Here is a 23,562-nt window from a genome sequence, read left to right on the forward strand (position 1 = left end):
CCATAAATCTCAGCCCAAGATTTGGGCTGATCCAAAGTAAGCATTCAAAACATGCCCACATTGTTCTGAATGTATCTCTAATATTTTATAACTGTAATGTTCATGTTTTAGGTCTTAAGCCTGGTACAAACACTGGCTGAAGGAGTTAGAGAGCTAAGAACAATAGAGTAGATTTAGATCAATCTACATGATCAGTTTTTACAGCTTATGTTTTGAATACAGAATAATAATAGGAAACATTTATATATGGTGTTTATTCTGTGATAAAACCACTTTATAAAGCTTTAATCTGTGAAGCCACACTTTGAGGTAGACATGAGACTAAGGCACACAGATTAGTTCACAAAGCCAGGACTCAACACTAGCAATGGGGCTCCAGTGTCCGTGCTCTTGAGCACTATATGATGCTATATTATGAAACCTCATCACAAACAGCATCAAAACAGAACTGTAGTGGTGACTTCATTTTCAAAGGTTATACATTATCAAAGGTTAAAGAGTTTTAAAATGCCAAGATAACATCAAAAAATCTAGTGGCTAGCAATATGGACTTTAGCGAAGAGTCAAATATGCAAAATACATTATCATAGTTAGCTTTAGCTGTCAACTTGAGAAACCTGGGGTCACCTAGGAAGAGGGAACCTCAGTTAAGGAACTGTGTCCATCAAATCGGCCTGAGGTATGTGGAGGATTTTCTGAACGGCTAACTGTGGGCAGTCCCATCCCGAGGCTGATGTGCCTGGGATGTGTAAGAAAGCTAGCTGAGTATAAGTCTGGGAGAAGCCAGTGAGCAGAGTTCAGTCTCTGCTCCTGCTTAAGTTCCTTTGCTGAAGCCACCATACACTCAGGACATGTGATCTGAAGGATCCAAGCTGGAGCTGAACTGATGACCTTTATCATAGCCACAAAGTATCTACATACACACATCTCTTTTTAGATAAATAGCTATCACAAGGTGAAAGTATAAAAGGAAGACAGTGGAGGAATGGTGGGGGCAAGAAGGTAATGGGACAGTGAATAAAGGCACAGTACATTACACGTGTGGAACTTTGATGGAGGGTGGTCATCTGTCTATGTGTTACTTTCATTGGTTAATTAATAAAGAAACTGCTTGGCCTGATAGGTCAGAACATAGGTGGGTAGAGTAGACAGAACAGAATGCTGGGAAGAAGGCAGAGTCAGGCAGATGCCATGCCTCTCCTCTCTGAGATGGACGCAGGCTAAGATCCTTCCTGGTAAGCTACCACCTCGTGGTGCTACACAGATTACTAAATATGGGTTAAAGCAAGATATGAGAATTAGCCAATAAGAGGCTGGAGCTAATAGGCCAAGCAGTATTTAAAAGAATACAGTTTCCGTGTAATTATTTTGGGTGTAAAGCTAGCCAGGTGGTGGGAAGCTGCCCACTGATCCTACTACAGAACTTAGAATGAAACTTCTGTGTACTTGTTTTGTCTTTTTTTAAAGGTAGAAATCTTAAACTGGGCATGGTAGCACATGCCTGTTATCTCAGCACTAGGAGGTAGAGGAAGGCAAGTAATAGTTCAAGATAATCTCCAGCTTCACAGAAAATTCAGGGCTAGCCTGAGCCACACAATACCCTACCTCAAGACCTACCCCCAACCCACAAAATCAGGACCACAAAATTAAATTTCTATTAGTAGAGACAAAACAAAGCCACAAGTTTATTAAACATAATCCTTTCCCCTTTGTCCTCTCTTTTCTTTTAACCTGAATGTAAATAAGACCAAATATCTAGGCAATTAAAACACTGAATTTTTTTTTTTTTAAATCTTATCTTTAAACCTGAGAATACTTCAAAGTGAGTTTGGCCATCCAGGGAGAAGAAAATCACACCTAGAATGATTTTAAGATTCTCAAAGAAAAACAAATGCAATTAAAATATATATATTTTCTTGACACATTCTGAAAATTCTGGGTAGCAAACATAGAATGAGATCTCAAATATGCAAACAGTGTATCCTATGTATTGTGAACAAGTAGCCTTGTGAAGGCAATATTCTGAATAACATTACAGCTTCTCCCAAAACAGATTAAGAGAAGATAAAGGAAGTGCTGAATTCCTGGATTCAGTTCATTTTACTTGAGCTTATTACAGCCTATTAAGGCCTGGAGCAGTGAGCTTAGGTAAATCTTAATCAGGACACTGAAAGGATTATTTGCTGCCATTTCTTTCTTTTTTGGTCTTCACACTGGACACCATGATTAGAACTCCCAGACCCAGAAAGATGAAAGTAAGTTTTTTTCTTTATTGTGTTTTATACATGGGAAAATCCCATCTAATCCCCACAGGTTAATAAAAGTTCAATAAGACATAACTTTGGCCAAACTTAGTTTTATCCATTTAAAAGTTCTTGTATAAAACAATATCTGTTCAAATATAGGTTACTTTTCAAAGACATACAGAAAATGCAAAAATAATTAAATTTAGTGGAAAGGAAATATTAAAACTGCCTGGCAGAGACAGTAATGTGATGTGAATTACACTGCCATTAGGGACAAGTGCTCTCCGAGGCTGTTGCTCTTCTGCTGAGATGAGAGCTACTCAGTGTGACTCGGTTCACGCTGTGGCTCACTCTGTACTCACCCTGCCTGGCACTCCCAACGGGTCCTCTTAGCCACACTGTTATGTCCTTGCAAAGAAGCATAATGGCCAGCCACTATGGACTTCTAGAGAAGGAGATTAGAGATTTTTCTTCAGCAGGATTAAAAATCTAAGAATTTCAAGTTCCGACATACAGTCTTTGTAATGGTCTCTATTGCTTCAGAATGAGATCAAGCTAAAAGAATATTTTTCACACTTCTTTTTATACCTGAAACATATCATTAAGATGTCAATGTTTTAATGTAGAAGTAGAAAATACAGTAAAAAAATTCAGTGTCGCTTACTTGTCTCAAATACAAGATCAGTGAATATTAAGCAGGAACAATATAGTATAAAAAAATAAAATAAAATTTGTACATTTGCCTATACTGAATTATCTATTTGAGTCATGATAAAAGGTTTTATATCAACAGCCATTGCCTCATTGCTTTTCAGACACTAAAGGGGATACTTGCCTATTAAGAAGTACACAGTGATTTGCAAATGGTTCACTTTCCATATTTAGTATGTAACCACCAAATATATTCTATTTAAGTGGCCGGCCCCTGCAGTCCTCATCAAAAGCAACAGTAATGTACTTTGCAACTATCTTGAGACACAAGTTGTATATTAACATACATATAATCTTGATAATAGAAATAATAAAAGAAAATACTTTTTCAGTTCTTAGAACAAAACACAATCATGTGCTCCGTTTCCTGAAGTTTCAGTTGAGGTAACCTCTGCAAGTCTCAGCCCCACATTTACATTCAGTTCTGACCCTTTTTTTGGCAGGGCTGTGGTCCACAGAATCTGAAGACAATTCTCCAGAACCTGAAAATACAGAGAGAGAAACATATTTTAGAATAGGGGCTTGAAAATGGTTCAGCAGGTAGAGTAGTCCATGCTCTTCTAGAGGACCAGAGTTTAGTTCCTGGTACCCATGTCAGGCAGCTTACTTCTGGCTCAAACTGCAGCTCCAGGTGATCCCATGCCCCCTTCTGAGTACCCATATTCACATGAACACACCACACAAATCTTTATTTTAAAAAAGATATTTTAGCTGGGCATGGTTGGGTACACTTTTAATCCCAGCACTCAGAAGGCAGAGGCAGGTGGATCTGAGTTTGAGGCCAGCCTGGTCTACACAATGAGTTCCAAACTAGCCAGGGCTATATAGTGAGACCCAGTCCCAACCATAAAAGATACTTTAGAATACTTTCAATCTTCTGTTTTGTTTGGCTTTGGTTTTTGAGACAGGGTTTCTTTGTGTAACCCTGGCTTTCCTGAAGCTAGCAATGGTGATTACTTTCTCAAGGCACTGGTTAACTTTCAAGGAAATGGCTTTGTACTTCTGTGAAATCCTGAGACAATTTGTTCTGAGGTGTTTTGAAACAATGGGACAGGCTAATGTGAATTATCTGCCATGATGACATTTACTGAGAAAGTTCAATGTAAAAGGTGAAAGATTTATACAATCTGAAGAGAAACAAGAGTGTAAGAGAAAGTCCAATGTACAATTATTCTTTTTATACACCATGAGAAGCACAGGCAGTGAGGCCAAGCAGGAACAGCACGTAAAGCACACTGCTCATAGAAAATATTCATAATCACAATATAGGCAATATAATTAAATACTTTAAAAAGCTATATTCAAGAAGGAAGTAATTCATATGTAATTGAAATCATACTTTCAATCTTGTTATATTTACCTATTAGTAAAAATTCAAAACCTTTATATTTTTACTAATATTAATAGTATTGAGAAAAGATGTTGTAAATCAGCTTCCAAAATGGAAGTCCTAAGAAAAATCAGTCTGCAGTGACTTAGAGGACAGACTGAGGGCTAGCTTTAGTTGTCAGATGGGCTTTGGACCTTAAGATGACAGACACACACCAATTACTTTCATTTTTAAATATTTTTAAATTAGTACAGAGTAATGTGTTCCATCTTCTCCACATATATTTATTTAGTGTGTCCTCCCCTGCCTGATTTCTTTTACCTTTGATGTTAGCTTGGCTTGCCTTCATTGTCATACTGAAACCAATACCAATGAAATAATTCTTGAAAACCATACCTTTCATTTGATAATCAAAAGTCAGCTCCTCTCCAGCTTTTATGGTTCTTGTGGAAAACAGTGCTATCCTGGGAAGCCGAGTATCAAGGTTATCGATGAAGACACTGAACACCTGAAGATTTGGGTCACACTAAAGAGAAGAAAAGCTGCTGAAGTGAGACTGGCACGAAGGTGCCCGTCTGCGCTCCACAGCACAGGGTGAGTTAGCCTCCCATATACCCACTGAACTTCTGCCAACCAAGCGCTTCCGATGGCATGTACATTTAAAATACACTTTTCATATATAAGAAGCTCTCACTCATAGAAAAAGATAAATCAAGTATCCAATATGTCACTTTTGTCTTAGCTTTTTTTTTCTGGAGAATTTTACTCCATCTATATCATGAACATTTTACTTGTAACTATTTCAATAATATGTGTGTATAGATACTTTAAATAACTATTTTAAAATAAAATCAGCACCATGGAACTCAAATTTTATATTATATAGTTTCATTGCTTAAACTTTTATTTGTACTTGTTCAGTATTTTGGGAACACTAAACTAGAGAATATGCAAGAAGAAAGATCTAGGGAGTCACACCAAGAATTTATTTTTTATTTTTTTAACATATTGTAATTGAAATCACACTTTCAATCTTGTTATATTTACCTATTAGTAAAATAAATATAAAAATATAAAATATTAACATTTTATATTTTTAACATATTGGGGGCAGACTTAGATATGCCAAGGACTTTACCTGCTGAACCATGCCCCCAAGTGCTGCTGTACTTTTATTTTTTAAAACATTTATTTGTTTGTTTGTTTGTTTATTATGTATGGAGTGTTCTGTCTGTCTGTATGCTTGCTGGCCAGAAGAGGGCACCATATCTCATTACAGATGGCTGTGTGTCACCATGTGGTTGCTGGGAATTGAACTCAGGACCTCTGGAAAAGCAGTCAGTGCTCTTAACCTCTGAGCCATCTCTCCAACCCCACACCAAGAAATTTAAATTGGTGTTTAATCTTCCCCAAGTAGGAAGTATATGTTGGTAGTAGAGCTGGCCTTCTGTACTTATAGGTTCCACATCTGTACTCAACCAATTGCAGAGTCAACTAACTAGATTATAAAAGAATTTATAGAAAAGAAAAATCATACCATAGTCTTGTATATATACAGGTTGAGTGATCTTGTCCTCAGTCTGTGAATACAACTATTTATATTCTAATAGGCATTAGAAGTAATCTATGGATGATTTAATGGATAAAAGAGGATTGAGTTATTATATATGTCTCAAACTTAATATAAAGAACTAATAAGGATTTTGGCACCTTCAGGGGGTCTCATGACTAATCAATCCCCTAAGATACTGAGGATGGCTAAATCTCAAATTTGTCATTAAGAAGAAATTATTTTAAACAAACACTTAAACAAATCAGGCAACCAAAAAGGAAGTCTAGACAGTCTCTTACATTTCACTGAGATCACACACAATTCTTGGTAAGCAATCCACCACACATCTTAACTTGGCTACATGTCATACTATCTAAGACATACTTCCTTAATATCTGCCACGTATATATAAAATGGCAAAAGTACTAACCTCACTGGGCTTATTGTCTGGTACTTAGAAGGTGCCCAATAATTATTATTGTCCTTAGTTTTAGAAACAAGTTTTATAAAGTAGAAGATTCTGGAATTGTGGTTCTAGGGGTCTGGCCAGATGGCTCAGCAATTAAGAGCACTCACTCGTTGCTCTGCAGAGGACCTGAGTTTTGAGCACCCCCATTAGGCTTACAAACACCTGTAACTCCAGCTCCAGGGGGTCTGATGCCCCTCTGACCTCCACAGGCACCTGTGCACATATACACACACATACACAAATAAAATCTTAAAAAGACTGCAGATCTAACTTTTTAAAACATGAACTAAAAATTAAAGGATACTAATTTATAATTTAGGGAAATAATCCTAAATGCTTTAATGCAGTGTTAACACACTGACATTCAAAACAAAACAGCAACTCTGTTACCTTAACTGTACAGTAGTCCTTCCTTATCCTCAGACGACTGAAACTGGTGGTAGTACCAAACCCTATACTGTAGGGTTCTGTCCTATACATATATACTTGTAACTTTCAGACACAGTAAGAGATTAACAAATAACAAAAATGGAACAATTTTAAGTTATATGAGTGTTGACTCTATGAAAATATCTTATTGTACTTTAACCTTGTGGCTTAAAGGAAACACTTGGGCAAATCCAAATTGCTAGCATTACTAATCCTGTGCTTCTTAGCAATTCCTGAGTAAAATAAGGTCACCTGAACACAAATAATACTGTAATGGTTGACCTGATAATCCAGAGAGGTACTAAGTAACTGGGAGGTAGCATCTACAGTGTATATACCCTGAACAAAGGGATGGGTCAAGATTCCAGCAGAATACTTCACCTACTTACCAGAATAGCAAACAACTTAAAACTAAGAATGGATTATCTCTAGAATTCCCACTGGATATTTCTGGACTACAGTTAAGTAGGAAACTGAAAATATGGAGAATAAAATGTGGCTAAGGTAAAGGGTTACTGCACACTGTACAATTTAGTAGTATTAGCTTCTGTAAGATAACTTTGTTGAGTCTTCAAAACTTTTGCTTAACTCCCTTGCTTATTAATTGCCCTCTTCTGCTATGAAGTTATCTATCTACCCTATAAAGTTATTGGAAAGTTTAAATGAAGTAAGATATAAAGACTAGTAGAACATAGTAACTGGTAAACACCTCAATATGTATGTTATATTATAGCAATAATGTCCTGACTTAATAGAAGCCCTCATATTAAAATACTACGAATGGCTATATAAAAATGGTTATCTTCCAGTTAAGGAGAAATCATCCAAACAGCACTAAACTGAACTATTTGTCTTACTGCTCCTTACACTATGATTCACAAAATGGGACACATTTCCATATCGCGCTGCATCCACAGTGAATTCATCAGATTCATAGTCCAGATCAAAAAGATAGGTGATTCCTTGGTTGTCATATAACTGTCCACGCTTCTCAGCCTCCTCACTTGTGATCACCTAAGGTGGGAGAAACAACAATAGAACTGTAGTTTTATGTTTTTCTTTTTGTGACAGGCTCTCTCAAACTTCTGAACTCCAAAGCTCTTCTACCTTAGTTTCTTGCATAGCTGGGACTACAGGTGACACAGTACTCTGCAAAACCACAGAATATTATACAGCTACTGTGGAGCCAAAGAAGCATTATTAAGCTACTAACACTGATACAAATATTTAAAAAGAAATTCAAGTGTCATCAAAACGTTCATATGAACTAAAAGCTAGATAGAAAAAACAGTATAGAAATGAGGGAAAGTGATTGTATAAAGGACTACTGAAAATGAAATCTGAGATAAGCTGAGATATGGTTCTGTACTACCTGCATTATAATCCTGCTGTGCAAAGAGCTGCCCACCTATGCTCAACAGGACAGAGGAATAAGGTTACCTTCACAAGAGTATGCACTCTCAAAAGGCTCTACAGCGTGGCTCTCAACCTTCCTGGTGCTGCGATCCTTTAATACAGTTCCTCATGCTGAGGTCACCCCAACCATAAAATTACTTTTCATAATTGTAATTTTGTTACAGCTAGGAACTATAATGTAAATATCTGCTTTGCGATCCCCAAAGTTTTGCGACCCACAGGTTGAGAACCAGTGTCCTATGAGGACTAACACATGGAAACTGGTTATACAACAGGCTTTATGTTATATATGCAATGAGCCATTTGGAAAGCTGTTTTTCAGAACAAAAGCTTCAACTCAAAATCATGCCCTAGGGCTGGGGATGTAATTCAGCTTCGCGCATCAGGCAGGCACTGGCTAGATTCCAAACATCCCTGTTACCATGGAATCTGTCACAGCTTGGTCAGTGTTCAGCTGAAGACACCAACACCAGCCAAAGTGATATATATTCTTAGCTAAAATTCTTTGTGCCTGCTTCTTCATTTTTAATAGTGGAGATAAGTCCTCTTTCATAAACTTGAAGATTAAGGGTTTAATATACTAAGGTGTTAGCTGTGGCCCATGATGAGTACTATTTTAATACTTATGCATATGAGTTATCAAAAGAAATATGCTAGTATTTGGTAATTAGAGAATAGTCTGCAGTTCAGGGTAGTGTTTATTATTATTTATTTATTATTATAATAAATGCTTTTTTTTTTTAAAGTTTTTCGAGACAGGGTTCCTAACTCACGAAATCCACCTGTCTCTGCCTCCTGAGTGCTGGGATTAAAGGCATGCACCACCACCACCCTGCAATAAATGCTTTTATACATACTTGACAATACTAAAAATATTTTCTGCTCAGTAATGTCCTTCATACTGATAAAAAACAGAAAAGAAATTTAATCATACTGGACTAAATAATGAAATAAATGTAACTTCAAAGTTTCAATGTCAGCATTTATGTAAGTAGGCCTGACTTTCTTCTTAAGACTTCTGTGTAAATATAGTTAAGTTTAAAAAATATGGGTGCCAGGTGGTGGTGGTGCACATCTTTAATCTCAGCACTCTGCACTCTGGACGCAGAGGCAGGCGAATCTCTGAGTTCAAGGCAGCCTGGTCTACAGAGAGAGTTCCAGATAGACAGGGCTAAACAGAGAAACCCTGTCTTGAAAAACTAAACATATATATATGTATATTTAAAAAATATGCTTCAGCCAGTGGTTATGAATGAATGCCAACTATTAATTTATTTTATTATCTATTTGCTCATATAAAAAGTTTTACTTTTTTTTTCTTAAAGACTTATTTATTATGTATACAACATTCTGCCTCCCAGTATGCCCGGCAGGCCAGAAGAGGGCGCCAGATCTCATTACAGATGGTTGTGAGCCACCATGTAAGTTGACTGGGAATTGAACTCAGGACCTCTGGAAGAACAGCCAGTGCTCTTAAACCCTAAGCTATCTCTCCAGCTCCAAGTTTTACATTTTTAACTATACCAGTGAACCTTTCTCCTAAACCTGAAAATGAATTTCTACATATCTGCAAATGATAACATCAAAACGTATCACGTATTTACATTAAGGGTAGAAAGGTAACTTTTTGAAAGTATAAAGCTCATATCCATAGGAGAAATTTAATGTACCTCTCCAACATATTCCATGACAAAACTCATTCTTTTAATCTTCACAAGGGTTTTTACACCCCAGCCGCAACCATTGCTAGTTCTAAAGATGCACAGTGAATACTGTGTGCCTTTTTGTACAATCCTATTGGGACAGTCAGGTCCACATTGACACCTTGAGTTACATTCGTAGATGGGAGTGCCAGGTTTGATTTTAATTTGTTGGTTCTTATTATAAGCCAAAACAACTCCGGCCTCAACAGGACAACAGAACTGTCCCGAGAAGCAGTCTGTACATGAACATCCGAAGGTAGCTTCATTGTTTATGGTGATTCCTGGAGCTGGCCTGTATTCGTTAATGTAGTAAAAGTCTAAGGGTGGGCCCTCCAAGTCAACAGTATTTTCAACAAATATCATCCCTTTGTGGTTCTTTCTTCTGTTGAGGTAATCTTGCCATCTCTGGAGAGCTATTCTTTGCTTGGCTTTCTTTACAATGTACTCAGCGACAGCAGGTGGCAAGGATTTCCTACTGTTTTTTGGAGTGATTGCCTTCCCTTTCTTTACCCGAGATAAGAAACTATTCTTGTCACTGGAGAACTGCTGCAGCAGTTGTGGACACTTGAGGTTGCTCAAGGGCTCCCAAGTATTTGTAGACTCTGGCCATCCTTTCCATTTTACAAGGTAATATTCTACATCCTTAAAATAGAAATAAAATACAATTCAGATTATGACAGTCTCTATAGTGGCATTTCTCTTAATAATTCAAAATACATGAAGAGCCAAGTAAAGTGTAAGTCAGATAAACAGAACTTTTGTATGCTATCTGAAACACACTATTTAATGGGATGTAGCATCTGACAAGAGACCAAAGCATCCTATCTAGAGAAAGATAAAGGCACTGAAACCTATGACTTTTACTAAATAGTATTAGGTCAAACAAAAAAATTATTTACCTTGATCATGGAAACAGGTGGTCCCAAAACAAACATTAGGCTAGTGGCTCATATGGCCAGCATAGTTCCATGTATTCTCTAAGGGTTATAATAATGGTCACTGGACATGTAGGAATTTATATCCTCAATGTCATGGCCACACATCCCTTAGATGTTCTAAAGATAAGCTGGATAATCACTGTTAGCCACATGTAGCTACTGAGAACCTGAAATGTGGCTATACTCAAATGATATACTTTGTGCATAAATACTGCACTGATATTCAAGAATGGGAGGTGCAAAATATCTTTACCTTTAAAAATGCCTGTAACGTTGAAATATTTTATAGATATTGAATTAAATATATTATTGAAATCAATTACTACTTTGTATGTGGTTACCAAGAAATTAAAGTAACACTGCAGTTCACATCATTTTTTCTACCAGATATTAACATTTTAATAAATGCTGACCTCATTTAGAGAAACCTGTGTAGCTTAAGTAGGAGGCATGAAGGACAGCAAAGATCCACTTCTTATCATCTAGAATGTTATTTGCCACCATGGTTTCTGAAGTCTCTTTTACACACAGTGACTGTTTCTTTCCTTAAGGTCAGCTGACACTGCTAAGGGCCTAATTTAAAGGCAGTTCATGTACAGTAATAGTAAATTCTAAAGTGATGTCTTTCAGTAATTTTTCTTCATCTTAGAACAGCTAGCATATATCCACAGACCCCAAGGTAAAGTAAGTTCAGAAATGCTACTAAAATATCAAAGTGGGTGGGAAGCTGGAGAGATAGCTCACTGGTTAAGAGCACTGGCTCTTGTTCCAGAAGACCTGGGTTCAATTTGCAGCACCCACATGGCAATTCACAAATGCCTATAACTCCAGTTATCTGACATCCTCACACAGACATAGATATAGGCAAAACACCAACATACATAAAATTAAAAAAATAACTATGGTGATTAAACATTTGTTATTTTTAACTTTTTTACATGACATCTGATATGGGATTTCTCTCTGTATGCTGTGAATATGTTTTATTACACTAGTTAATAAAGAAGCTGCTTTGGCCAATGGCAGGGCAGAATATGGCCAGGTGGGAAATCAGAACAGAGATACAGAGAGTAGGTGGAGTCAAGGAGATGCCATGTAGCTGCAAAAGGAGGACACTGAAACCTTATGGTAAACCATAGCCTAATGGTGATACACAGATTAATATAAGTGGGTCAATTTAAGATATAAGAGCTAGGTAGGAATACTCCTAAGATGCTGGGCAAGTAGGGTTGTAATAAGTATAGTTTATGTATGATTACTCGGGTCTGGGCAGTCAGGAAACAAAGGTAGTCTTCATTTTGAAAATGGCGCCCAATGTGGGACCTGAATTGTAGTTGTATCAAAGAGTTCCACAATAGCCTGGAATGGAGTGTAACAAAGGCTTATTTGGGGATAAACTATCAGTAAGGGTAGCAATCCATAGTCCTCTGTGTGTGCTGGGAACTGGAACTGAATGCAGCAGAAAAAGGGCCACACATAGACCATGCCCAAAGTGGGCCAGTATCTTAAATGTTCTTGGTTAAAGGAGTTCCCACAACAGACATCTATTTGTGTATAAGTATATATTTGTATGGGTACACATACATGTACCATAATACATGTGTGCATAATGATGACAACAAGCAACAGTAAGTTCTGTACTTCCACCAGGTGGGTCCCAAGTATTAAATTCAGCTTGTCCAGCTTGATGGCAAGTGCCTTTATGCACTAAGCCATCTTGCTGTCCAGTGTTTTCTTAATTTGCGGATATTAAAAAAATTACTTATTTATTGCAATAAATTTGCCTGTGAAAATTTCATTAACTTTTACTATTAAGTAGGAATAGATATAATAGTTGGTTTTACTACCTACTAATCATCCCCCTGCCCAAAACACACACAGTATTAGAGCTCAAACTCTGGACTGACACATGCCAGACAAGCATTACACTGATATACATTGATTATAACCCCATCCCTAGCCCATGACTTCAGCACAAATGACTCAGGGTCTTTGGTATATTGCTAAAGTACAAATTCAGTTCAAGAACAGCTGCACTCCCACAAGTGAGCTTATCTTATCCTCATTATCAGTACCTTAATTTTTTATGTCCTATTCATCTATCATAATTCATATGAATTAAAAGAACGGTTTCATTTTGAAAACCGTTCAAAATATGTTTGGGCTTTTTCTATTAAAATGTATTTAATTATGATTTGACGATATATAGTACACAAACTATATGATCATAATAATGTATGCATGTATGTATGTATGTTATGTATGTATGGTCATTACAGAAAGGAGAAATAGAAAGCCTGGATACACACCAAAGTGTGTCTAATTGGGCCTAAGGCCTGAAGATTTTTTCCTTCAGTCAAGTAATGATAATTTAGTACTGTTGATACCAGATCTACCTCCACAAAACTAGTTATGAGCTCCAACTAGCATTGTCTGAACCCATCTATTCCCTATAACTCTTAAGTTTTGACTTTTGATACCAGAAGAAAGCAACACAGCACTTTTACTGCAGAAAATAATAAAAGACAAGTACTGGCTCTAGGCTGCATGATTAAATTACCACTCAAATGAAAAGAAACATCATTGAAGTTCACTTCCCAAATAACTGTAATGGTTAATCTTGGATAAGTCACTTGTATTTAAAATGACTGAAGTTTTTATATACATATAGCAACACACTGGTAACTAATCAATTCCTGTACAGGAAATATACTTTAAAAACAAGATTGTTTTTGACAAAACAGTATGAAAATATTAATATTTTATTTCTGGTTTGTAGTCTTTTATGAGCATATTTCATTTTTTAAATCTAAAAAAAGACTTCAATTTTTGAAAAATAAGATTACTTTATAAAAACCACTGACTTATAAGGCAAATTTAATTAATTTAATAACCTATAATTCAAAATTAAAGTCAAAAACCTTTTTGGCTTTTAGCATACCTCGCATGTATATGTGAAACAAACAAACAAACAAATAAAAAGACAATATGTGAAATAAATATCAATGGAAGACAATTCAATTTTAAATGCCAAAATAACATAACCAATACTATTAAAACAGAAAGATGGTAATCATTAGGGGTCAGACAATTAGAAAAGAGAACAAAGAAAGCAGAAAAGACTACTATCAAAGGCTGACTTTTTGTGTGTATGTATGGAACACTGTAGGCAAGATGAAAGCAAAAGTTATGGCTTGTAATAAACATCAAAAAAAAACCATTTACAACATGGATCTGTTCAGTTTGTAGTTGAGAATGCTGAAGGGAGATGAACACTGCAATGCTAATGCCACAAGTAAGCGTGGGCAACCCTAAACACTTGGCTGAACTTTATTTACTGTTGGCCACTCCAGTACTTCTTACAATTCTTAAAAGCCATGGTCTGAGTGAAGCTTAAGTACCTATGCATTTAACTCCACTTTACAACCTACCAAGCCAGCTGAGTCTTCTGTTCTCAGCTAATCTGACCTCTCTTCTACAGCAGTAGTCACGACCTTACATTCCTTAGGGCTCAAGGCATCACTTTCTCTAATCATTTCTACTTTCTTTATTGGCATGGCTTCTTGGCCCCTTTTTATATTAAATGGGTGTTTATCCTTTTGAGAATCCAAGAAAAGCTATGAATCTCTATGTCATATAGGCAACTTTTTGGGTCACTGGAACTTGAGCTCTAATGCTTTCTTTGAGCTTGATCTCCAGGACTGACATGGTACAAGGAGAGAACCAACTCAAAGTTATTCTCTGACCCCTACATACATGCCAGGGTACATTCCCCACTCACAGCACGCTAAATAAATACATGTAAAAAAACAACAAATAATACAACCTTCTTGAGATTGGTTCCTGATAGCTCTCACTGTAACATCCCACTATAATCCCATTCATTCACTACTCTCTAACCACACTAAACTCACCTGAAAGCCAGTTTTCTGCTGCTTGCTCACGAAGTTCTCCATGATTAGAATGCTATAAGACAATTGCCTAGAGAATTTATTTTAATCTCATCTTATGTGTAGAGAAACCTTTTCACTTAAAAGAAAATGAGCATGTATGTTCATGTATATGCACCATGTGTGTAGAGTGCCCTTAGAGGCCAGAAGAAGGCAGCAGATCCCCTGAAACTGGTAATACACAGTACACAGTTTTGAGTCATCATTTGAGTGCAGCAAACCCAATCCACATGCTCTGCAAGAGCAGCTAGTGCTCTAAACCACTGAGCCATCTCTCCAAACCCCCATTCATCTTTTAAAATAGCTTAAAGAACAACTCTTTTGTGACATCCTTCCTGCCTCTCTTGCCCAACAACTGAGCACTGTCAACTTGCCTATGCTTCCATTTCTAAGTTAAACTATGAGCAATTCATGAGAAGGGATGGAAAATTTTTTTCATAGCCTCAAAACATGCACAATACTACTAATCAAAATTTGAATACTTCTGTATGTGCAACAAAAATGATTTCTAGAATTAATGCAATATAAAAATAAAAACAATATTATGAACTTTCAAAAAATGAGAACCAGTCATGGTTTCTCAATGGTTTTTTGTTTTGTTCATTTTTTTGGGGTGTTTTGTTTTGTTTTGTTTTGTTTTTGAGACAGGGTTTCTCTGTTTAACAGGCCCTGTTCTGGAACTAGCTCTTGTACACCAGGCTGGCCTTGAACTCACAGAGATCTACCTGCCTCTGCCTCCCAAGTGCTGAGATTAAAGGCGTGCGCCACCACCACGCAGCATGTTTATCAATTTTAACCGACTATAGCTAACACATGATAATGAATATCTAAGTTTTTAAAGTATACATGAAAATATAGGAAATAATATTTTCTTTCTTTCTTTTTGGCTTTTCGAGACAGGATTTCTCTGTATAGCCTTGGCTCTGTAGAAAAGGCTGACTTTGAACTCAGAGATCTACCTGCCTCTGCCTCCCAAGTGCTGAGATTAAAGGTATGTGCACAGCAGAAAAACATTTTCTACATTTCTATTCCTTATTTCTGCCATTTTTTTGTGATAACCATCATAGTCCATATCATACCACAACACCAGTGTTATTGTATAAATAGTTGAGAACCAGCATTATCAACAGAAGGTCTATAGAAGGGTTTCATGCCAGCAACTAACAGAAAAGGAACTCCGGTGTTGGCTCAGCAGTTAACAGCATTGGCTGCTCATCCAGAGTACTCAGGTTCAGTTCCCAGAACCCACATGGCATCTCACAGCTGTCTATAACTCCAACTTCAGGGGATACAACATCCTCATTTGACCTCTGCAGGCACTGCACGCACATGGCACACTTACATACATGTGGGCAAAACACTTAACATAAATCAGATGATGGATGGATGGTTGAAATGAACCTGACACCTGGGTTATAGATCCTAAACTTTATTCTTTTTTTTTTTTTTTTTTTTTTTTGGTTTTTCGAGACAGGGTTTCTCTAAACTTTAAAAAAAAAATTATGCAACCACAGGAAAGTCCTTTCTGAAAGCTCTACTTTTATAGTCCTTAAAATTTGGATTATATGGTTGGAGAATTGGCTCAGTGGTTAAGAGCATTTATTGCTATTGCAAAGGAACTGGATTCAATTCCCAACACCCATATATGGTGGCTCACCACTTCCTTGGGTACCAGGCACATGTGTGGTACAGATATGTATGCAGGCAGAACACTCACATACACAAAATAATAAAAAAAAAAATTGAGGTTGCTGGGCAGTGCTGGTTCATGTCTTTAATTTCAGCACTCAAGAGGCAGAGATCTCTGTGAGTGAGTTCCAGGATGGCCAGAGCTATTACAGAGAAACCGTCTTGGTGGGGGAGAAACAGTAGTTGCAGCTTAATGATTTCTGCTATTCTAATTTCTAAAAAATTACTTCAGATGTGCTGTCTTTCAAAAATATTAATCTACTGTTAGATATAAACTATTCTGTTTGAGCCAGGTAGTAAATACACTAGTGCTTCTAGATATTCAGATACTGATATACCTTAAGAAATTTTTCAAGGGACAAAGCCTGTCATTGTGAGTGGGGCTATTGTTATGATTTTTTAAAAATGCTGCACAATCCCCAGCGGCAGTAGGCAGCAGAAATGTTGTAGGTCCCAAATGGTGGTAGCAGGCCATGTGGTGGCAGACAGCGGGCCCTGGGAGCAGCCAGTACCAGGCAGAGACGGCGGTTAAGAGCATTACCTGCTCTTCCAAAGGTCCTGAGTTCAATTCCCAGCAACCACCCAGTGGCTCACAACCATCTGTAATGAGGTCTGGTGCCCTCTTCTGGCCTGCAGGCATACACACAGACAGAATATTGTATACATAATAAATAAATATTTTTTAAAAAATCAATATTAATCCATTAAATATTAATTATGCACTATAATTAATTGGTGGTGGTGTTGTCACTACCCTTATTTCATAAAGAAACTGGAGGACAGAGATGCTAAGTTGCTAAAGATTACATCTAGGCAGTCTTCCATAGACAAGAGAGTCTCAAAGAAGAAAACCAACCACGGTAAATGTAACAAAGTAGTCCAAAAAACTTTAAGGTCTTCAAACTTGACAATAGGTGGTCAGCGATAGGGACCCACAAACTGGAATAAAATGGGCTAAAAAGTTAAAAGAAAATTAACAGGATAAAATAAATACAAATCATATATCTGACAAGGGATTTTTATGTATAATATATAACTAAATAACTTAATAGAATACAACTTTAAAAACTGAGTAAGGGATGGGAGACCTGCAGAGACGGCTCAGTAGGTAAGAGCACTTGGTATGCAAAGTATAAAGACTTGAGTTCAAATCCACAGTACGTCCCCCACCTCCCCAAAAACAAAACCTGGGCATTGCTGCATGGACCTGCAGTTCTAGTGTTGGAAGTACAGAGAGGCAGATTCTGGGAGTTCAATGACCACTCACCTTAGCCTAAATGAAATGTATCCGGCTCAATAAGAGATTCTGTCTTAAAAGAATAAGGCTAAGATGGACAGACATTTTCTGGCTTCCACATGTGCTCACAGAAGCATTCACACCTATGTGCAGGCACTACACACCCATGCACATGCATGCACACACACAAATACACACAAATAAGTAAGTAAATAAGTACAGTATTTTTAGAATAAGCAAAGGATCTGAATAATTAGTTCACCACAACAGATACAAGTGTCCAGTAAGAGCATGATAAAAAGATGTTGGACATCATTAATCTTTAGAGAAATATAAATATAACCCACAATGAAATGCACTTCTCACAAGGATAGATACACAGAAACTAAAACTCTTATACTCTGCTGATATGTAAGTAAAATGGTGCTGAGTTCTGGAAAAGCTTGGCAGTTCTCAAGAGTTAAACAAGAATATCTTATGACCTAGCAATTCCACTGCAAGAGAAAACCATGTCCATACAAAAACTAGCATATGACCATCCATAACAGGATTAATTATAATAGCCCCCAGATGGAAACAACTGGGATAAGATGGATCACAGTGTAAGAGCACTTGCTCCACAAGGAGGAGGACGTGAGTTCAAGTCCCAGCAGTCATAAAACATCTGCCAAAACCACATGCACCTGTAACCCCAGTGCTACTGGGGTCAGAAATAGGCTCATCACTGCGGCTTGCTGCCTACCAGCCTAGCCCAAAGTTTAGCTAGCAACCCAGTCTAAAGCAATCCAGCAGTGACAGAGGAGGATATCTGAGGTCCTTCTCTGGTGCACATACCTTGAGGAGAGAGGAAGGAGGAGGAGGAGGCACACAACAGAAGAAGAAAATAGATCTGGCAGTTGCTTAGGGATGGTAGTTGAAATTTAGATAGTAATAAAAAACTAAAAATGAAAAAATTTAATGAAAAAGGTCCTAAAACTGACTCTGAGAGTATACTAAGATTTGAACTGAATACTTTAAATAAGCAAATTTTATTGCAATAAAAGTTTTTTAATGAGATAAGAAAGAATATACAATAAAATACCTGTGTGAGTAGAGAGGGGAGGCCAAAGGTTAGAGAAGATGTGAATATTACTGACACAAATGAGTGAAAAGAAGAGCTCAATATTTAAAAGACACAAAGCTGGAAAATGTATTTTATACAGCACTGAAGAGGCCAGAGCATGATGACTGTGAGTTCAAGACCAGCCTGGGACTAAATAGAAAACCCGTCTAAATTACTTAAAAAGAAACCACAAGTTCTGGTAAAGTCCTGGGGGAGTCACCAGGAAAACATGGTGACACCTTTGAAAGACCAAAGATAGAGAGAACTCATGGTGAACGAAGATCGAATGCTAAAGGCTTAAATTCATAGAAGCAGAAGGCGAGAAGTCTTCAGTTGAATAGGAGAAAGCAAGGGGAGAGGAAAAGGTCCAAAACAGTACTAAATATTGGGAAAACCGAGCTGGGTGGTGGTGGCGCACGCCTTTAATCCCAGCACTCGGGAGGCAGAGGCAGGCGGATCTCTGTGAGTTGAGACCAGCCTGGTCTACAAGAGCTAGCTCTATAGGACAGGCTCTAAAGCTGCAGAGAAACCCTGTCTCGAAAAACAAAACAAATATATATATATATATATATATATATATATATATATATATATATATATGGAAAACCACTGATACAAGAAAACAAAGAAATAGGTAAAAATCTTGTCAAGTACAACTAAACAATGAGAATAGAAGGAGTTTGGTTTGTTTGGTATTTCTTCCCAGGGTGGGGGGATTGCTGGAGCTTTATGAATGCCAGGCACATGCTCTGCACTGAGCTTTAGTTTCCTTTAACAACCTTTTCAGAAATGGACTGTAAGGAGACTAAGTTCCACAGGATTGGCCTGAATTTGCTGTGATCCTTCCTAGTAGCTGGGATTACAGGTCTGTGCCACCAGGCATGGCTTAAAAGTATGTTCTAATGGAGCTACTGCATATGATCAGATGATATGCCCAGCTAGGCTGATCAGGCTAGGGATTCTAAACCAAGATGGCACATGTTAGGCTCTTTCAGTGGTAGGGTGCTGAGGGTGCTGGTAGAGATGGAAGCTTGACTAAGATCTCCATATGGGGAAGGCAATGCTACCACAGGAAGACAGGCATTCAAAGGAAGAAATGGACTTACTAAGAGGCTCATCAGAGATGGAAAAATCACATTAAATAGATTCTTGATTGTTTATCTGCAAGAACTGAGATTAATGGCCAGTAGAAAGCTCCAAGCAAATGAATTACAGGGTTTAGATCAAAGAGCCTATTAGAATAACACATTTTAAGATGAATAAAGGGAAACACAAAGCAACTATATTAGTTGCTGAAGTTGAAGATATGAAACAAAGGCTTGAAATGACCATGAAAGCCAGCCCATTCTATCACGCCATTACCGAGTGTGACAGGAGGGCAGGAGATGTAAATGGTGATGCTTCTGGAGGGCCAGTGAACTCTACAGCTGGCCTGAAACCTCAGGTTCCTTCCAGCTGATTATGGGAAATGTGATCCAGGAACAGCATGAATTACAGGAAAAGTCAATCTGACACAACACATTTGCTCCGGTAATCCATAAGGAGATAATCAAGAGTTGGATGTAAAATGATATAAATACCCTACATATTCTAATGTAAGAGCACTTATACTTCAAAATCCCTTCAGAGTTACTTGACAAAAATCGATGACAATGCACAAAAATCTATGACTTACAACCTTAAACAGTAAGAAGAGCTTTGCTTATTTTTCAGGCTATTTTTATGTTAGAGAAACATGATATAGTCCAGTATGAACAGGTCTCTGTCAAGGGGCTAGATATTGCCTTACCTTTACTACCTTGTAGTCACACAAGTACTCCACCTCATAATTGTTTAGATTCCTTTTGGTGATTCCAATCGATTTACATGTGAGCTTTTCTTTTCTACATAATTCCTGAAGAGTATCAAGTGAAACTAGGCAAGGCACACACCAAGCTACAATAAGAAAATAGAATTCTTTACTAATAAAATAGCTACTAGGAGGAAACAAAAACGTCAAAACCTCTCAACTGACAATAGTCTAGAAACACACACAACAAGAAGCCAATTATGTGTATTTAGGAAAAAGTTACATGACAAGGAGCTATTTTTGGTGACTTGGACTTCTATCCTACTGTTTTATTGACAATGGCTAATTCTTGATTGACCACTTAAATATTTCATGTCTAGGCTTTCTTAGGATTACATATAAAGGCAAAAGTAAAAAGCAGTAATTTTTTTACTGTTCTATTATATTTTACACAGAATATAATTGTTTTCTTAATAAACAGCCCTCTATGACATATTGTTAGAAAGACATCTAATATATATTCTAAAACAATTACAATTTAAAAGTAACCTTTTCTTCTTTCAATCTCTTTTAGTAGCACAGTAAGCTTTTAAATCTGAAATATAGTTCTGCAATTAAATCCATACCCTACCTTTTCCATTTTGGAATACTGCAAGAGGAATCTGAGCTTCATTTATTTTGCCCATGGTAAAATGTATCATCAACATGCATAAACCAGAAACGTCTACTTGAAAAGGAGAGCACCGTAAGTAATGCTCATTTCCTGCCCTGTTTTCAGGTCAGCATACAAAGCAGAATACTCAGTGTAAATAATCCATAAACAAGACTTAGAAGTCAGACGTACTAACAGTAACTTTACAGAGGCCAGCAATGAACTGGGCTCCATCCCGAAACTAACGATGGCAAGGGCCCAATCCTCCTGGGTACAGAGCCATTAAAAAAGGTGAGAGTAATGAAAACAGAGGTGACCAAACAAAATGAATCATTGAGGCATCAGGCCAGCCGTCCACAGTTCTGTACTGACGTGAAGGTCAAGGAAGGGAGAACACAGCTGCTCTAACTTCCCCACATCCCTAAGAACTTCACCGCAGAAAACTGTTAAGCGTCATTTCCCGGCTCCAGTCACTGCAAAAGACTATTTCTGGCACAAGCAAAAGGCAAAGTCTTTTCCCCAAATTTGCAAGAATACATTGATTGCTTAGGTGTGGTGGTTTGGGGGTAAGACAACTATAAAAAAAAGTCTTATAGTCACCTCCCTCTAAAAATCCTAAGGGTGTTTTGTGTAAGGCTAACCTTGTGCTACTCATCTGCAAAGGAGCATCCTCTTGGTTATGTACCCAAGGTGTTTGTTGTTTAAAAATTTTTATCCCTAGCTGAGAATCCAAAAACACAACCCTAGAATGAATGGAAGGTGGTTTTGAATACGAAAACGTCAGAACGAAGACCATTATGTGTAATCACAAGGCACCTCTCAACAGAAATGCTACACTTTGAGCATTTCGGAGTATTTTTTTTTAATCTGCAATCATTTGGTTTACAATATTCCACAGCCTATAATGATGGAGGAAACAAAGTTTCATTGTCCGGATTAGTTTATGACATCCCGCTTGTAAAATCCTTCCACCACCCCACCCCCGCCACGCTTCAAGGAAGTAGAGTTGCGGGGGATAATAAAGTGTCACCATCTGAGTGAGGCGGAGGAAAGAAAGCTGGAGAACCACCTTTTCCTTCCAGGCTGCTTTACAAACCCGGGACTTTCAAAGGGCGCGCGACTCGGGCGCACGCACGCGCACTGTGTGTCCCCGGCTTCAGCATCCACATAAATAACCCGCAAGTTCCAGCCGGGCCCCCCAAAGTTTCCAGGAGCTCAGGGCCGTGTCTGCACACACCCACTTTCTCACGGAGACACTTCACCGCGATGCCAGGCCGGCCGGCCCGGACGCGGGCACCGCACCTCAGCCCCGCTCCCACCGTTCGGAGGTGGCGGCCGCCGCCGCGGCAGCGCGCGTCCTTTTCCTGCTCACCCTTGAAAGAGGCGGCGCGTGCACACACGCCACCCAGGAGCCGGGCCCGCGGGACTCGGACCCACGCTCGCGCGGAGCCGCCGAGTCCCGGGTCCGTAGCCGGCCGCGAGGGTACCGCGCTCGGGGTGTCCGCGCGGCGGCGTCCCGCCCACATCGCCGTCCGGCTGGGCTTGGGCCTCGGGAGCGGACCTGGCGGCCGGTGACACTGCGCTCCAGCCTCACCTCTCGGGGCCTCGGCTCCGGCCGCCGCCATCTTGCGGAGCTTTCATTCAAACTGGCGCGGTCAGCCTGAGGAGCTCAGCTGGCCGGACGCCCCGCCCCGGCCCGCGAGGGACTCCGGAGCTGGGAGGCTGGAAGGAGCGAGGCGTCCTGACGTCACTGGAGGCCGACCCCAGCCGTCGGAGCCACCGCGCGTGCGCGGCCCGCAGTGGGCGGGGTCTGTTGGCGGGAGCTTGATGGGGCCCCGCCCCTCGGTGGTTCCACTCCTGCTTTGATGCCGAAGGCTGCTAACCAGGGTACCCTCCCTGGTCGGTGCTTTTGAATCTCTTCACGGAGGCATAGCATGCCCTTTAGAAAATGCAAAATGTGCTGTGTGGCTTAGTCTGCACAGATAGCTTCTTTCCTACCCCTGTTCCTCAGCACTCGAACCCAAGCAAGCCCTATTTTTTCTTTCTCTCCAAGTCACTACAGCTCAGGATCTCAAAATTGAGTGCACGTGGGCTCGCTCGGAGAGACGTGGTCTGTTTGGATCACTCAAAGAGATTCTGGTGAGTTGATATGGCCGTGTTGCAAGCAATTGAACTCAAAGGCAGGGTCTGACAATTGTCAAAATCCAGCCAACGCTGCCAACAGCTCCTCTTAGTGAAAGCAAACTTACAAGGTACGCTTACAACAAGGACTTATTTTATTTAACATTCTTGCCCGCTTTAAACTGGGTTCAGTTTTTAGCCTTGTACACTCAGGGAGAATTGGGTGAC

The 23,562-nt window shown here is 38.8% G+C and overlaps 1 protein-coding gene across 2 annotated transcripts; it reads right to left on the reverse strand.

Moving 5' to 3' along the window:
• Positions 1 to 2,075: 2,075 nt before the first annotated feature.
• Suv39h2 (suppressor of variegation 3-9 homolog 2) lies at positions 2,076 to 22,900 on the reverse strand. Of its 2 annotated transcripts, none has more exons than XM_038333641.1 (6): positions 22,808 to 22,900; positions 20,562 to 20,707; positions 9,824 to 10,498; positions 7,605 to 7,751; positions 4,684 to 4,813; positions 2,076 to 3,439 (listed from the first exon to the last, which is right to left on the reverse strand). In XM_038333641.1, exons 1-6 carry the CDS (start codon positions 22,836 to 22,838, stop codon positions 3,333 to 3,335), a joined length of 1,236 nt encoding a protein of 411 aa, XP_038189569.1. In that variant the 5' UTR covers positions 22,839 to 22,900; the 3' UTR covers positions 2,076 to 3,332. The 2 variants fall into 2 exon arrangements, with proteins under 2 accessions (XP_038189569.1, XP_038189568.1); XM_038333640.1 differs by having other exon boundaries at positions 22,586 to 22,838.
• Between the last annotated feature and the right edge of the window lie 662 nt (positions 22,901 to 23,562).

The sequence above is a fragment of the Arvicola amphibius genome, chromosome 6 (genome assembly GCF_903992535.2).
Source record: "Arvicola amphibius chromosome 6, mArvAmp1.2, whole genome shotgun sequence".
NCBI lineage: Eukaryota > Metazoa > Chordata > Mammalia > Rodentia > Cricetidae > Arvicola > Arvicola amphibius.